The sequence below is a fragment of the Corylus avellana genome, chromosome ca2 (assembly GCF_901000735.1).
Source record: "Corylus avellana chromosome ca2, CavTom2PMs-1.0".
Lineage (NCBI taxonomy): Eukaryota > Viridiplantae > Streptophyta > Magnoliopsida > Fagales > Betulaceae > Corylus > Corylus avellana.
The window spans coordinates 6,334,270-6,350,638 of record NC_081542.1 but is presented as its reverse complement, the minus strand read 5'-3'; the positions used below and the strand labels follow the sequence as shown (position 1 = coordinate 6,350,638).

At 35.9% G+C, this 16,369-nt stretch overlaps 3 protein-coding genes across 4 annotated transcripts; all 3 read right to left on the bottom strand.

The window, feature by feature from the left end:
- Nucleotides 1-99: 99 nt before the first annotated feature.
- On the bottom strand, nucleotides 100-4,590 carry LOC132172859 (probable protein S-acyltransferase 17). 2 transcript variants are annotated; one of them, XM_059584427.1, is made up of 10 exons: nucleotides 4,301-4,590; nucleotides 4,100-4,193; nucleotides 3,026-3,120; nucleotides 2,751-2,918; nucleotides 2,574-2,646; nucleotides 2,422-2,474; nucleotides 1,805-1,896; nucleotides 1,661-1,713; nucleotides 903-1,028; nucleotides 100-677 (listed from the first exon to the last, which is right to left on the bottom strand). In XM_059584427.1, the coding sequence occupies exons 1-10, from the start codon at nucleotides 4,447-4,449 to the stop codon at nucleotides 402-404; spliced, it is 1,179 nt and encodes a 392-aa protein (XP_059440410.1). In that variant the 5' UTR covers nucleotides 4,450-4,590; the 3' UTR covers nucleotides 100-401. The 2 variants fall into 2 exon arrangements, with proteins under 2 accessions (XP_059440410.1, XP_059440411.1); XM_059584428.1 differs by lacking the exons at nucleotides 4,100-4,193; nucleotides 4,301-4,590 and adding an exon at nucleotides 3,218-3,423.
- Nucleotides 4,591-6,353: 1,763 nt separating this feature from the next.
- On the bottom strand, nucleotides 6,354-9,290 carry LOC132170631 (uncharacterized). The gene is made up of 7 exons (XM_059581678.1): nucleotides 9,014-9,290; nucleotides 8,135-8,353; nucleotides 7,910-7,996; nucleotides 7,506-7,652; nucleotides 7,365-7,391; nucleotides 6,880-6,975; nucleotides 6,354-6,778 (listed from the first exon to the last, which is right to left on the bottom strand). Exons 1-7 carry the CDS (start codon nucleotides 9,233-9,235, stop codon nucleotides 6,578-6,580), a joined length of 999 nt encoding a protein of 332 aa, XP_059437661.1. The 5' UTR covers nucleotides 9,236-9,290; the 3' UTR covers nucleotides 6,354-6,577.
- A 2,469-nt stretch (nucleotides 9,291-11,759) lies between these two features.
- On the bottom strand, nucleotides 11,760-13,144 carry LOC132170435 (histone H2AX). The gene is made up of 2 exons (XM_059581421.1): nucleotides 12,836-13,144; nucleotides 11,760-12,143 (listed from the first exon to the last, which is right to left on the bottom strand). The coding sequence occupies exons 1-2, from the start codon at nucleotides 13,046-13,048 to the stop codon at nucleotides 11,922-11,924; spliced, it is 435 nt and encodes a 144-aa protein (XP_059437404.1). The 5' UTR covers nucleotides 13,049-13,144; the 3' UTR covers nucleotides 11,760-11,921.
- Nucleotides 13,145-16,369: the final 3,225 nt, after the last annotated feature.

The following is a 16,369-nucleotide window of genomic DNA, read 5'->3' as shown; positions in this document are numbered from 1 at the left end:
ACTTGGAAGATGTATGCCTGCCTTTTCTTTTGTTAAAAGGCAGGCGTAATGTATACATATAGGGAAAATAAAAATTAAAGAAAAAAATAAAAACCAAGAAGAGGAAAAACGATTACTATATAAGTAATGGCACCAAAGGAAACTCTTACAAAATGAGGGTGTTTACTATTTTCCAATAATATTTCACCATATTCCGACCCATCAATTCTCACAGCAGAATGTCCTATAATCTCAGACTGCAGCCATAAATGGTAAGTGATGTAAAAGGTTCTGATTTACACAGTCCTTCCTCAGGCTCCCTGGCTGGCCATCTATTAAGTGAAAATTGCAAAAACAACTGACGAAGCCGATTCTATTGGAAGAAACAACAGCCAGGTGAACAACAAGCATTAATGGAAATTTCAGCCAGACTTTGATTTGGTTTGCAAAAACGAGGATCTCATTGATAGGGGGAAGATGATCTCCAGAAGATTGTGGAAGAATCCTTTATCGTAAATGTTATTTTTTGTGACCTGCACATTTTCTGTGGTGGATTTTCTAAAAAATGATCTCCATTTGATCTTTGGAGGCTCTCCTTCAATTCTCATCCCACTGATACCTGCTTTGAGGGCTGCAGCACTTGCCCTTGCTTCATTTAGCTTCTTCTGCCAGCTTATGTAATCTTGCCATTTGAAAGTCTGTATCCCAAGAACAAGAAACAAATCCACGTAGTGAGTAAGTTTCAGGGTTCTAGTAGTGCGTAAGAAACAAATCCCCCCCACCAAACAAAAAAAAAAAAGGAAAGAAAACGAGAAGCTCAGAAAGTGATCCTGTTGCAGCAATGGAACCTAATAAGCCTTTACTATATCATCAGTTTTCCCCTCACAAAATTATTCAGAAACGTCAAGGCAGGGAAAATAGACCTCATTCGTGGTGGTATTGGTGAGACATAGGTTGGCATGGTAGCCAAAGAACCCCGCCAATAGCAGTGAAACTATTGCAAGAAAAACCATCATAAGTATTTGAGTGTTGTAGGAGGCCAGTAACCACTGTTTATACACAAGAAAACCATTAAGCAAGTCAAAAGAGTAGATAAATCGACATTCATAATAGCCCATCCCCTACATAGAACAAGAAATGTGCAAACTAGCACAAATAGTTCAAGCATAACTTCAACATCGAAGACAGTTAATTAATTGATCTATTATAGATAACAAATCAGAAAATTCTAGATGCCTTTCAAAGTTACCCTTCCTTTCAAGTTCCCTCAAAACAAAAGCTGGACTCCAGGCATAAAAAATACTTTTTTTTTTTCTTTTTTTTTTAGCAAAAAAGGATAAGCCGGAGAGACCAATTGTAGCTATTCTACTTGGGCGTGACCATAGTAGCACCTACCCGCTGGGAGCCGCACAGGAGGGGCCTAGACGGTGGGAACCGTAGACGCTCCCTCAAGTCCGACTAAGCCATAACATGACCTAACTCCACCAGGACATCAATGGGAACCAAGGAGACTAATACTAATCAAGTATATGTGCAGATTCTCCATTGCGAAGATTCAAGCCCACGCCCTAGTACATGCCTAACCACTTTGGGGATTTCCTTGGGCCATTGAACCACCACCCTTGATGGTATGAAAAAGACAACTTCAGATGATAGAGAAGCAAACTAAAGAAAGCACTACCTGTACAATATGTGGCACTAAACGACGTAAAGAATTTTCGATGCCATAATAAACTGCACAAAGAAAGAGAGGGATAGATGTCACATTTAGCCTCATGTGCAAGAAAGCCATTAACTGGGATATCTGAACCACAAATCACTTTACCAGTTAGAATATATACAACTCTTAATTCTTTTAACTGTCCAGCAAGAACCAACCCAATGGCAACCGTTCCATATATGCAAATAAGAAAATGCCTGCAAAATCACTAAAGACACACATAAGTTAAATAGAACCCAAAACATAAATAAATGAAATAAGAGGAACAGAACAGCATACTGCTATAAATCTCAAATAAAGTTGAAAACAGCCAGGTGATCAAGATTATAGGAGAAAACATCAAAGACACTGCTCATTTATTGATTGGATTCAGCACTTGGGCATTGATTTTGAGACTAATTCAGAGGCCATGAAATTCAAAAGTGACAAAAGATTACTGTACAATACAAATTCAAAACCTTAACATGTAAGTTAGATTTTTGTGGTCTGATTACTTCACAAGCTTACACATGATAATTAGTTTTCGGTCCATCTATTACAAAAAAAACAGCTGTAGAGATAGATTCCCTGCCCCTCATTATCAAATATATTCCGAGAAGAACATGACACCTTACATAGGAATTAATTGGGCCGCATAGGTAGTGGAGAACAGAAAAGGCCATTTACCATGGCATATATTGCAAAACTATAAACTTAAATGTCACAAATCATATAGTTCTCACCACAAAAGAAAAGCCATGAAGTAGCGGGTGTTTCTCTCTCCTATACAATTATTCTGCAAAAATTAACAGCTTTAAGTAGAAATTGAAAGTGTAATGTTAATACATCCAATCAAAGAAGAGAAATAAAAAAGAAAATAGTTTGAGAGTTTAACCATCCATCCACAATGATGGTCAAAGCGAGCAACACAGCGATCACAAATGCTGCAGTGCTTGGACCTGGCAGGTCTGAGCCAAAGGAATGAAAAGATCACTATAAACTGAAGTAAAAAAGTTCAGAAAAAAACCTTACCACCAAAGTTGGTGGGTGGGTGGGTGGGAGGGGAACTCACTTTGGAATTTTGCAAGTTGAACATTCTTTCTCAGAATAAATAACATTGTCATATGGGTAGGCAGAGATATACTGTGAAACATTCTCAGCCTTCACAGTTCCTGGATCAGAAAAGCTAGTCAATAGAAAGAGCAGAACACCGACACCAACAGCCAACAAGCTTGTGTACCTGCAGGAACAACCAATATCTAAGAAAACTCAGGATAAAAAAAAAATTAAAAAATAAAATAAAAAACAAAGAGCAAGAGAGTAAGTCACAGACTCCATCATGCATACCTGTGAACCCCACTTAAATAATAGCCAGGAATATAGTTGAAGCAAAACTTTGAAATAAAATAATATATTCCTCCAATCATCATGAGATATATGAACTGTAATGAAACACAAAGTTATATGAAAATTAGCTCCTAACTGAAAAAAGAAAGGCAGCAATCATTTCTAGATTGGATCAGTAGTATGAAGAACAACCTCTAATAAATGAGCAAGAAGTGACATCAAGGATAAGTTGAGTTTGGCAACTGCAGATTGATACCTATAAACATATCATTTAAGGTCCCCTGCACACCCCATTATACACCGCCGGCATCCCAGCCATTGGCCATCTCGCCAAGGTGTAAAGATATAACCTCCCTCAACCATCAAATTCCCTTTATCTAGTTCAAATATAAAAAAAAAAAAAATCAAGTAAACATCTAAGCAAATAACAAAATCCTGTATTTACATCGCCCATATCATGTTCTGAGGATCTGCTAATCAAGTTTGTGTAATAACCCAAAAAGACTAGCAACAATTAGAGCTCTTCATAATCACTTATAGATCACTTATAAACCTTAAACCAACCTATTAAACGCGGGAAGTGGGACTCAACGCATGCCCACAAAACATCCTTACATTTTAAATTCTCAATGTAGACACCACGGCTTGGCCTTTGGTACCCACACAGGGAGAGGACAATAAGAAATTTCAATTTCACTCGTCATTCACCAATCACCATGTCTAACAACAAGAAATGCCATCCTCTTTCTCACCCAAACTTTTACAAGGGTTGTCTCTCTTCGAAATTAAGAATGTACTAGAATGTACTACAAAGAACACAATGAACCAATTTGACATGACCGTATAATAAAAATTAGATCATACCACTTCCATGATTCATCTAAACACCTAAAAAACCTTGGAAAATAATCTCATTTCCCCAACCACAATCCAATTCCATCCAAACCCAATTCTTTCCCACCTCATGGTCCAAAAACACGAAAAGAAATCCACACCCACTTTAAGCCTAACCAATAAAAACCAATTCACAGTCAAATAATAAGCCATGGAACAATACGGTTGTGGTCCCCAAACCTGTAAAATGGGATTGGGTCGATCGCAGCAGAAATACTCCATAGAGAGAATAGCATCGGTCGCCTTGGAGCCACACAGAGTCCCAACAAACCGCCTATAAAAGCAAACAAAAAGAACAAAATTAGGGCGCCTCACTGAATCAAATCGCGAAGAAGATTGACGGAGAGGGGCGAGAGAGGGATAGGGTGAGGGAGGGAGTACAGGAAGTAATCGTAGGCGCCGAAGGTGAGGAAGTGGTGTATGCGTTCGACGAAAGTCCCCTGAAAGATAGGCCACTGCCCACACAGAAACGATATCACCACTAACAGCGTCACCAGGCCGTGGCACACCAGAACCCACTGCACGCCCATCTCTCTCACCCAATCCCTCTACTCCTCACCGGGAAAGAACAATTACGAAGAAATGTAACAAAAACGTTAAAACTAGAAGAGATGTTTCCGAGGAACAAGTCTTGAGTTTTTGTTCTTGGAAGAGTCTCTGCCTTGACTTCTGACTTTTTGCTTCTCACGTGTGAAGCTGTCTGCGACATGAGTTGAACAGCTAGAAATTAAATTTTCTATTTAATATGCCTAATTTTTTTTCATGAAATTAGAAATGATGATTATAATAAATTATACTTATGAAAGAGAGCGGCACATAAAGAGCATAGCAGAATGGGAGGATGGAGTTACAACTCCCTCCTCCCTGCCCCTTTCTCTTTCTCCTTTCAACCTCCATTTTCCCGCATTCACCGTAAATCGATTAGGGCGCGTGTGTCAATGGTCATCGAGGTGCTTTTTAGCTGTGCGTAGTTAGCCGGTGGTGACGCGTGGAATGCATGAGGATGTATTAGATTTTTATTATTATATTTTCATTGTTTTTAAATAATAATGTATTATTTCTAAATCTGCTTTTAATAGCGATCTATAAGGTGAAGTTTTGTTCGTTTTCTTATGTTTTGCTTTCACAAATCTTTAAGAATAACATATTTGGTTTTCAATCGGTCTTTTGTTTTCTTATAGTTCATTTTTTGGGAGCAAACCATAGACGATGACAGAGGAGTTATTAAGCATTAAAAAAAAAAAAAAAATTATCACTATGGTAAAGGCAACGAAGGAGATTGCGAATTTGCGATTAATAAAGCACTAGTAGAGGAAATAAAAAGGCCAGGGAATCAAGGACTTGACAGTGGATAAGAGACGTGATTCGCCGGAATTTGCTATAAATCTAAAACTGACATTGAATTTTTTATAGATATTATCTTATAATAACCCGAGAGGATATTGTGTATGTCATAGATAATTTTTGAGTTGTGAAGATTTCAAATTATATCTATAACATTGTACGAAGCATTTTGTCCCATTTAATTATTATATCAATGGATAAATAATTTGTTCAAAACAAAAAAAAATTAAACTTCATCCCCAAAACCACAACACCAATTACATTTAAACCTTTAACTTGCTACAATTCGGATCTACAAAATTCTAAAATATATTGAGTTGCTCCCTCCATTAAATTTCGCCTTTATTTTTTTTAATTCACACATGACTAAGTCATACATATGAGCAATTAATGTAATCCAACTGCCGCTCTCATCAAGCCAGCCACCCGCCCCTACTCTCGGGGTGGCTATGCTGGCCATTTTCACATATGGTTATATATATATTAAAAGATAAATGCTAAAGGCACAACTTTTTTTCCAATAAAAGTCCAACTTTTACCTTTTTTTTTTTTTCTAAAAAAAACAAAATGGAAAATGGAAAAAATGTCTAAAGCAACCCTATCTATTTTTGACCTTTCTTTTATTTAGTATTTTTTTAAAAATAAAAAATGGTATTTTTCTTCATAATAATGACATTTTCTTAAAAAAAATGACATTATTATGAAAAAAAATACCATTTTTCATTTTTTAAAAAATACCAAATAAAAGAAAGACAAAAAATAGATAGGGTTACTTCAAACATTTTTTCTATTTTTTATCTTATTTTATTTTTTAAAAATAAATAAAGCAAAAGTTGAACTTTTGTTGAGCAAAAAAGTTGGGTCCCTATCATTCCTCATATTAAAAATGGACCCGTATTGCCTTTTGATTAGATATGACATCACAATTGTTAGTAATTTAATGGAAGGTGAATGGAAAGATCTATTTGGTAACAATTAAAATCTTCGAAAGTAAGTAGATAAAATTTGAAATTTAGTGATTAATTTGATGAAAAGTCTTATCTCATGAACCTCCATAGCATTTTTCCCTAAATTTGAATTGTACAAGTAATGAAAGCAAAACGTTTTGTCAGCACAGGCAGTTTAAATCTACTGTAATTAAAATATTATGGGGAGGCATGGTCATTCACAACATATAATCCCCAGAATTTTCAAAGAATTAATGCATTGAACTATTGCCTTTTCTCAATATCACAACCTTTTCACTTGGCCTAAACCTGCCATAATTCCCCACCCAAGATCATAATAATTAGACAAATGTTGACCCAGTTGCAGTTAGATTTCTGAAAGGTCGATGGAATCCTCTATAATGCCAATGCAAGATCCTACAGATTTGCCAATGGACATGGCCTCTGCAAGTTTAGCTCGAGCTACTTCATGGCGACGCAAAAGCAGGACAGTATTCAGTACAGACCATCTTACTTGAGAATCCACTTTCTTCTGAGTGAATCCCAAGCCTTTGAGTAACATGTCCAGCTGTTAATGATTGATTGACAGAGATGTTCAATTAGTAACATGGGTAATTACATTGATCAGCTAGCTATTTGCATGTTAATCATAAAGAGACTACTAAAAACCTTGTTTATGTCAGCAAGGCCTCCCTCAGCAACTCCATATAAAAGATACTCAGTTGCCACCCCCGCCAGTGCAATGCATGAGAATCTGTTCAGCGTCTAAAGATGAAAAGAAACTCGAAGGTTTCAAGAGCAACATTATATGCAATATGTTTGTTAAACTACCAGTTGTCCTAAAAGCTTAAGCTGATAGGAAGAGGTAAATTTAATCACTTAAATCATTAGTTTAACACTCTCCCTCACGTGTGGGATCAAACTCCTTTTTAATAGGTAAAACCCAATACGTAAAATATTTAATTTAAATGGGGGGTGAACTGGAATCAAAGTTCGATCCCATGACCTTTTGGCTTTGATACCATGTTAAACTACCAGTTGTTCCAAAAACTTAAAATGATTAAATTTACCTCTTTTTATCAGCTTAAGCTTTTGGGACAACCGGTAGTTTAACAATGTTTACAAACAGCAATATATTGTAGTCTGTGACATACTGTTGATGATAATTTCCCTGCATTTACCTGTGTGACATGGAAGGTGGTAACAATCAGAGGCAATAACAACAGCAGTGAGACATAAAAAAGAACAGTAGGAGAAGAAAGAAATATAATATCAGATTAAAGAAAACAACCTACTTCTTCAAGAAAATCTAAATCCACAAATGCGGTCCCTGCTTGAACATTGAGAGACCCTTCCTTGTTCAAAGCTTCCAAGCTGGATAGTGTGTATCCCTTGGGAAGAATACCCACCAAGTAAGCAATTAAGAAATGCCCAGCTTCATGCTGCACAGAGGTCCCATATGATGGTTACTTCAAGCTCATTGGTATGAGATAGGATACTAAAACCCATCAGAAGATAGGTTATCCTGCTAATGAACATATAAAACAAAAATCTTACAGGAGACGCCCCTGAATATGTTATGGCATTTGAAACAAGAACATACATGGATGTCATCACCACATAAATGCAGAATGCTCTCAACACGGTATTGCTGGATAATTATACACAGAAATAGAATGCCTCTGAGGGTGTATCTTACTTGGATAACCCTATTGTGGTACTTCTGACTAAATGTGTGACCAATTGTATCAAGAACCAAGCTACCAACACCACCATCAAAAGAGACCTATAAACAACCAATTCAGTGAGAGAGTCAGAGAATGAAATTTAAGTACTTCCAAGAATAACACAACATAGTTTTGGAATTCAGCCAAAACACAGACATGGCGTGGGGGGAGAGAGAGAGAAGAGATAAGGGAATTACAGAGTCCAGTGTCCATAGAAACAGTAATCCCAGAGAAAAATATAGAACTTGTTGTGGGTTAAACCCAAGCACATTCCAGGCAGAAAGCCCTCCTAAAACAGCAGCAAGTTGCAGGTTTCTTTCAATCGAACCAAGTGTTGTATCCACTGGTGATAAAAGAGATGATGCTTCTATTCCATTCAGCCTCAACTCATCCAAGGTATAGAGTCTTTGGGGCACCTGCATCATGGATCCCCTCGTATGGTAAAAGAAACTATTTTTATTAAACTTTGGACAAGCACTCGCTGAGCACCATATCTATCTAACCAACCATGAATTGCAATAGCCTTTGCCCAAAAATCATTAAACAAACAAACCAAATAACCCTTAACAGGAACATTGAATTCCGTATTATGATCCTTAACTATATTCTAAGCAGCAATCTTAGTTCTGTTTCCAAATCAGAAATCTGACTACATCTTTTGCCAATTTGTAGAAGCTAATTTATTGAAGTAATTCAAAATATAACATTCTATAGAATACAATACAGCATCATAAAACAGTAACTTAATCCACATCTATAGAATACCAATTAGCAAGCATTAGCCATATAACAACCCCCTATTTGAATTCATCCATAACCCAGCAGACAATCCTAATCAAAATGCCTGATCTTCTTCCATTTGGATCCAGAAATGTCGATGGAAGCATGAAACAAATTCGTGAAGTTCAGCTAGAGTGCTCCCAGATTAAAAAGCCTTGAGCTTTTCCTCTATTTCACAACAAGATGATTATCATTGAAGAAAAATTGCAATTCCCACCAGAATTTCTAACAAGTCGACCAAAAGAACGACAACAACAAAAACAACATTAACTAAACCAAGAACTAATTCTCCCAACCTGTCTAGCAGCCCCAAAAACCCGAAGCCCTCCGGGCTTCCCTTGCAAGTCCTTAGCATATGAGAGAGCTGCCTTGTCATCCCCGTCGGCCAGCTTCTTGTCCAGTTGCTCCAAAGCTTGTCGCCGCGAGACAACAACCTCAGACGAGCATATGATTCTGAACGCTGGCAGTCTTAGTTGAGGGCGACATGACAAACCCGCATAACAGGCCACAGTTCCCATTCAAAAAACACAAACGAATCCATTACTTGCCAAACTTGTTTAAGAATTAAGACTTTGGTTGCAGTCATTCTCAACCATTCGCATAAAAAGGATAAACATCATTAAAAAAAAAAAGTATTTTTTGTACTTATATAGATTATAGAGTAAATAAATCATAAATTTTTTATTAATATGAAATTTGCTTACAAAACAAGCAAAGAGAACAAATTATCCATTCACGGGTTTGGCAATTTCATACAAACACAAACTGTAATTTTTCACAAAATAATTGAAAAAGAAAATAAAAATTGAGTGAATAGTAATGTAACAAAAAAAAAAATGTTAGAGATAAAATAAAAGAATTATCTCTATTATATTACATTATGCTTGTAGTATATAGATTGCTATATAATGTCAAAAAAAAAAAAAAAATTAAGCCATACCCACAGAAAATCTTAGTTTGCTATGTCGATCAAGAAAAGAAGTTGAGTTTTATGATGCAGTAAATTACACAGTCGAGAGGGCTCTCAGGCAAAAGAAAATAGTAATGAGCATCGAGGTTTGTTCGTTGTGATGACACAAGATGCTTATAATGCTTAGGTCAGTGAAGGATTTTGAGGTGGGAGAAGAAGTTTAAATCTGACCTTGCCCCAAAAATGAAGATAAAACCACCTTAAAAACCAACTTTTGCAAGCATTGTCAATTGAGAAATGCTATGGGTATTAATTTTTTTTATTAAAATATAGGTACCAAACTTATGCCAAAAAAATATACTTGTGCATAAGAAAAATATTAACAAAAATGCTTGAGGAAGACAAGGGATTGAGATCAAGTGCAATACTTTTTTTATTTTTTGTTTACTTTAAATGAATAGTCTAAATTTTATCACATCATCTTGTATGTTGAAAACCTAAAATGTATTTTTAAGCCTACTCCAACTGTCACCCTCAATACCACAACTCATTGCCCACCAACACCACCACGAAAAGTGGCTGATTAGCTGAACCACCCTATTGGTCAAAATGAAAGGTTCAGCCACCTCCAAATTGCCACACCTTCGGCTTGCCCAATGCCCATGGTGCAAGCTTGGCATTCAAGCCACCCATCTTTTTTTGGTCCTATCTTTGTCCGATGTGTTGTCGCGACCTAAACAATTGCCCCCAGTACAATACTGTAGGTGATAGGGAATAACATCAAAGGAGAAAGTTAGAAAAAGCCGATTAAAAGAAAATTAAAGGCAAAAGTACATTTATTCCCCACTAACAACCAATTAATTTGCAATGACCCCTAAGCATTCAATTATTGCAATGTTTCCTTTAGACTACAGTCGTCCCATTTTATGCAAATAATAATAATAAATTAATAACACAAAAATATCTCTAATAAAAAATTTAGAAAAAAAAAAAATTGAAGAAAAATAGAAAGACAAAAATGAAGAAAAATGATTTTTTTTTAAAATAAATTATGAAGCATATTTTTGTCATTTATTTGCACAAAAGAACCCCAATAGTAATTTGAGAGAACATTGTATCAATTAAAAAGTCTAGAAATAATTGTAAATTGCTTGATTTTTAGAAAGGATAGATGTGCTTTTCCCAAAATTAAAAATTATGGCACTTTTTCTTAAGTTTAAAGTAAAATATTTGTTCTTCTCTATTTAAATAAACTTCCTAATAAAGACTCTTTTATATTAAAATAATGTTCCTAAATTTAGAATAACATTTTAAATTTCCTAGCTATACCCTTTAGTTTAAAGTACACCAGTTGGGCATCATTTGGACTCGATCATTGGCTGAGACCTTCGTGAAGGAAGGCAGATAATTCTTTCACCCCCTGAAGTCAACCCCTACTTTTAAATATATACGCAGTGAGTTATTTTGGCCTCCCAACGCACGTGCTGTGCTTGCACAAAATATCCGGTTGAAGTGTCGATTGTGCTTTATGTTAAAATATTAATTATAAGATTAATTTTTTTATTAATTTAAATGTATAAATAAATAATAATTTATTATAATATCAAAATTAAAAATGATGAATACAAACCCCTACAAATAAAAGAAAATATTAATTAAATAATTAAATTTACGCTTGCTATTAATTATCATCCCCAAATATTACTTCGAGATTACCACTATTCAACTGCCCAAATAAACTAATTTGCAGTGAATCCAATCCATCAACCTCTCACAGGACTGCTTTGGCATAGCCAAATTTTCACTAACCCACCCACCAGCTCCATTAAGTCCGTCCACCAAACAAAGAAGGCCATTGGCATTTGGCACCCACAGGAACTTTCACAATTCTGCTCAAATGACACCTAACAGTAACATACCATCACCGAAGCTCTTTCTCCCCTAGACATCCTAAAATTGGCGCTCCAAGTAAACCTGAATGGTAGGAATGTGCATTGCAAAGATTATCCACTCGCAACTGCAAAAAGCTATGTCAAGAAACCAGCCTTAACTTTCACCAACAAAACCATTCTCCCATATGAATACCCTTCAACCAATATGTCACCTTCGTCTTTATTTAATTGAAGAGAACAAACAAAAATAGGCCAATTGGACATATATGAGAAACCTAACAGATTTCGTTTTTTTAACAAAAAAGATAACTTTCAAAATTCGGATGACAAAAGCAGAAAACTGAAAAGCACATCTATTTTACAAACTATGGCAAACCCACGAATGAAAGAGACTAGAAAGCCCTAGAACTCTTGAGAAGCAGAGCCAATGTCGCCCTTCCCTTTGCCGACCTTCTTAGGTAGAAGGGTCTGGTGGATATTGGGTAAGACTCCTCCATTGGCAATGGTCACAGAGCCCAAAAGCTTGCTCAGCTCTTCATCGTTTCTTACTGCCAGCTGGATATGCCTGGGCACAATTCGGTTCTTCTTGTTGTCTCTCGCAGCATTCCCAGCAAGCTCCAATACCTGAATATACACACATTCCACAATCAAACACAGATCAAAACTCCAAACCCACAAAATAAACGTTTCTGTTTTAACTGAGATTGAACTGAATTCAATGAAACAATCACAAGTTTGGATCCAGTTAGAAAAATGGCATATAAGAAAATGAATCATACTTTTTTAAATTAGTGATTCGCACCCAACCAATCAACACAATCAAACAAATATGAAACCGGTTTCACTTCGAAAAAACCAAAAACATCAACCAAGACACACAAACAGCACCAAATCTCTAAAGAAAGCTCCAATTTCATCCCAAGCATCAAAACCCATCAAAATAAAACCCGGTTACACCACTCAACAGCTCACCAACAAGAAGCCCAAAGCAAAACCAAACCTTTAAATAAAAAAACCCTAATTTCATCCCCCGCATCGCACCAACAAAATCCACCAAATCAAATCCAGTTAAGCCAAACAAAACCGATTTGAAGACAAAATAACAATAATTTAGTCTGCACATAAATCAAATCAAGTCCCAATTAAAGAAAAATCCCCTGTTTTCACACAAACCATCAAAACCAAACCCAATTAAAGCAAACAAAACCTCTCATTTGGAACCCTAATTGGAAAAAAAAAAAAAAAAAAAAATGGCAACGAAAATCATCAAATCAAAACCCGAAACCAAAATCAAAACCAAAAGCGAAGAAACGGACCTCAGCAGCGAGGTACTCGAGCACGGCGGAGAGGTAGACCGGAGCGCCGGCGCCAACACGCTCGGCGTACTTGCCAGCCTTGAGAAACCTGGCGATCCTGCCCACCGGAAACTGCAGCCCAGCCTTCTGCGACCGCGACACCGACTTCGAAGCCTTGGGCTTTCCCCTCCCGCCCTTAGTCGACCCTCCACCACCTCCACCCGTCGAACTCATCTCTCCGATTCACAACTCCAACAAAAGAAAATGCCACAGAAACCTTAACCCTAACCCTAGCTTTGGTACTTTTGGTTTTTCGTGGTATGAAAGGTGACGCTTGAACAAAAGAAATGAGGGTGTTGGATTTTATAGGCAGTGAAAGTGTGATCTGATTGGTCGAGAGGGCCATCACGCGGATAGCCAACGTGGCACCAGCACTTAGATTCGAGTTGCTTTTGGTTTTTCGTTTTCGCGGGCTTTTGAGTCCGTGCATTAAAACGACGTCGGTGCATTAGTAACTTGGGTTTTGTACAATAAATACTTTTAATGCTATGATTCTAAAAGATTGATTAAATTAAGTTATATGGTAGGGATAGAGTTTTTCTCTAAATTAGGTTTGAGGAATTTTTTTAAATTTAATCTATAAAAGTGACATATGTCCATATTTTTAATATCATGTGGTTGACAACCCTAGAGTGCAAAATGGGGCTGAAGCCCCATTTGGTGTATCTCAAAATCAGGTGTCCAAAAGCAGAGATGTTCAAACTGATGCTGGAAAATTGAATATGCTACCTTTTCCTTGATTTCAACCCTGTTTTTTAAGCAGATTTGCAATTTTGTGTTGAGGTTTTATTCATTGGTGAGAAGATAGGGGTTAGAATGGGTAAGACAAAGAAAGATGCTCAACAACAAGTTGCTGAGAATGACCCTAAACTGTAAAAGCATATATTGTAAAAGGGGTTGCCAAACCATTTTCACAAATTCCTTTCAATTGTTTACTTTTAAAAAATTAAAAATTAAAAAATTAGAAAGTTAAAATGCAAAATAGTCACGTGTTGTGTATATGACTATGTTTTGGTCCATTTTTACGCCCATTACTAACAGAGTAATTTATTTGTAACGGGTTGGTTGTTGGAAAGAGTCGTGTGCCACTTTTTAAAGTTTGGTATCGTAAATATGAAAGTGGTAGTAGGTGGGAAGGCTAAACTTAATTTTTTATTTATGCAACGTATATAACTATTTTTTGGTCCATTTTGATGCCCATTACTAACAGAGTAATTTATTTGTAACGGGTTGGTTGTTAGAAAGAGTCGTGTGTCACTTTTTAAAGTTTGGTACCGTAAATATGAAGGTGGTAGTAGGTGGGAAGGCTAAACCTTAATTTTTTCCTTAATTTTTCATTTATCAACCTTTTGTGTTGGTTTTCTGGAAATGTTTACAATATGGGCTGGATTTGGTTTCTGGACCTTCTTCAAACCTCCATGCCACTGTGAAACCCACAACTCATAAGCCCAATACAAGTGACTTTTAGAGAAAAACACTAAACTATCAAAAATATTAAAATGCTATTTTGTATTTTTTAGAAATAAATTGGGTCTTAGGCTATTATTTTATTAAATGAAGAACAAAAATAATAATAAATTTTTAATTAGATGGTGATAATGGATTGTGCACTGAGGATAATCAGTTTTTTTTTTTTTTTTTTCTGAGAATCAATTTGAAACTAAATGATATCATTATTTATTGGCTTAAGGCTTCTTTCATTGTAATTTGTATTTTCTTCTTTTTGGTGGGGGAAGAGACCTAACGCTAACAGCAGTTGAATGGAACTATATACATAAAGCGAAAAGATGAGAATGGCTGAACTGAAACATGGTGCTACTTCACCATCCCTACAGGTCCCAGCATAAACAAATATAATAATTATAAAGGAAAAATGCATATACCCATCTATCAAGTAATTTGCAATGTTTTTCCAAATTTTAAATTTAATTAATGTACTTCAAAACTATCAAAAAATGTCAACGAACCCCTTTTATCTTTCAAAAAAGACAAAAATATCTTTAAAAAAATTTAAAATAGCAAAAATACCCTTATAAATTTCAAGGTGGCCATGGTGAAGACAGTTGCTGTGAGTTCACCATTTTTTAAAAATTTTAGATGTTGCTATTTTTTTTTTTCTAAAAATTTTGTAAGAATATTCTGTAAATTTTTGGTACTTTGAAGGGACATTGCTTCAATTTATAAAAACATTGAGAATTATCTATTAATTTGAAAAGAATATGTAAAATTTTCTACTACTAATAATAATAATAATAATAATAATAAATGGGCCATAGAGTTGGGCCCATGGAGAAGACACGTGACATGAATGTTCAAGTTTTCCTTGGTCAAATCAAGCCATTCCAAATTCCTTTCCATAGTGAGATCCAGCAACTACGCACTCGGCAGCAAAGATTCCTAAGTTAAAAGAGCCCATCAAGGAGATCCCATTTACAGCTCCTTTTCTCTTTCAATGGACAACATTCTCATTTCAATCCTTTTTGTGGAAATATGAGGTTTCAGGCTTGTGCCCCCTCAATGAAACCATCAAACTGGATGTTTCTTCTTTGAAGCATGCCCACTTTCTACAAGTGGGCGAACCTCATAATAACAAGTGTTGCTAGTAGAGTGATTGCATGCCACTCGAAATAGGTTAGAGGGCTCGTTGGTGGTGAACCCGTCAAGAGTATTGACGCTCAAGTCCGTTTTTGTGAGGCATGAGAGAACTTTGGCAAAGTGATAGTAGGGTCAATTATGCATACATGAACAAATGCCCCCATAATGTTTCAAAAAATTTTGTCAGTAATCTGACATGTTGTTGGATGAGTTAGCGTAGGGAATCAGTTGTTGGGAGTTGTATTTTGACAAGAATGCGCTCAGGTCACCAAACCCTAGTTGCGGGTCATTGGCCCCTTGGCCATAGACCGCCGGGCCTCTTGCCAATTTGGTAGGCAGCCTTCCTACAACCCGTCGATAATCGAACCTTCCAAGTGTCACTTTTGCAGCCATTTAATATAATGAACTTTTGTGAATGAGATGTATTGCCCTACTATCATTTGTTGTATTAATTTAATATTGAAAAATCTGACACTCATTATTGGGTTAATATCATAGCATAGGTCGGTCACTTAAAAAAAAAAAACATTATAGGTCAGGTTAGACTTTAGAGGTTCCGAGTGTCACATGTGTGGATGTCAGATAAATTCCTCAACCAAGGTGAAAGCAACAAATATAGCTTAATCATAATTGTCTCCTAATCATTAAACAATACAATTTTAGAACCCATAAATATAATATTTTTGACTTCGTCAATGTGGACATTTTTCTTAATTAAATTATCAAGACAGGAAAAACAATTATTTGCTTCAGTCATGCTTGATACAAGTCAATGATGCTATGCTTGAATATAAGTTAATGAGTGGTGTTAGGAATATTTGAACTTTTATAAAAAAAGTTATTTAAAATAGTATGTGCTCATCATAATTGAATGAAACACTTAAGATAAAAATATTTCTT

Coding starts and splice junctions, on each gene's coding strand:
- LOC132170435 (XM_059581421.1), bottom strand. CDS start 13,048: ATGAGTTCGACGGGTGGAGGTGGTGGAGGGTCGACTAAGGGCGGGAGG. Junction 12,144..12,835: donor TCGAGTACCTCGCTGCTGAG/GTCCGTTTCTTC, acceptor GTGTATATTCAG/GTATTGGAGCTTGCTGGGAA.
- LOC132170631 (XM_059581678.1), bottom strand. CDS start 9,235: ATGGGAACTGTGGCCTGTTATGCGGGTTTGTCATGTCGCCCTCAACTA. Junction 7,392..7,505: donor ATTTAGATTTTCTTGAAGAA/GTAGGTTGTTTT, acceptor CATGTCACACAG/GTAAATGCAGGGAAATTATC. Junction 6,779..6,879: donor GCCTTGCTGACATAAACAAG/GTTTTTAGTAGT, acceptor AATCATTAACAG/CTGGACATGTTACTCAAAGG.
- LOC132172859 (XM_059584427.1), bottom strand. CDS start 4,449: ATGGGCGTGCAGTGGGTTCTGGTGTGCCACGGCCTGGTGACGCTGTTA. Junction 4,194..4,300: donor GGCGCCTACGATTACTTCCT/GTACTCCCTCCC, acceptor TTGCTTTTATAG/GCGGTTTGTTGGGACTCTGT. Junction 1,714..1,804: donor AGTTGTATATATTCTAACTG/GTAAAGTGATTT, acceptor TTCTTTGTGCAG/TTTATTATGGCATCGAAAAT.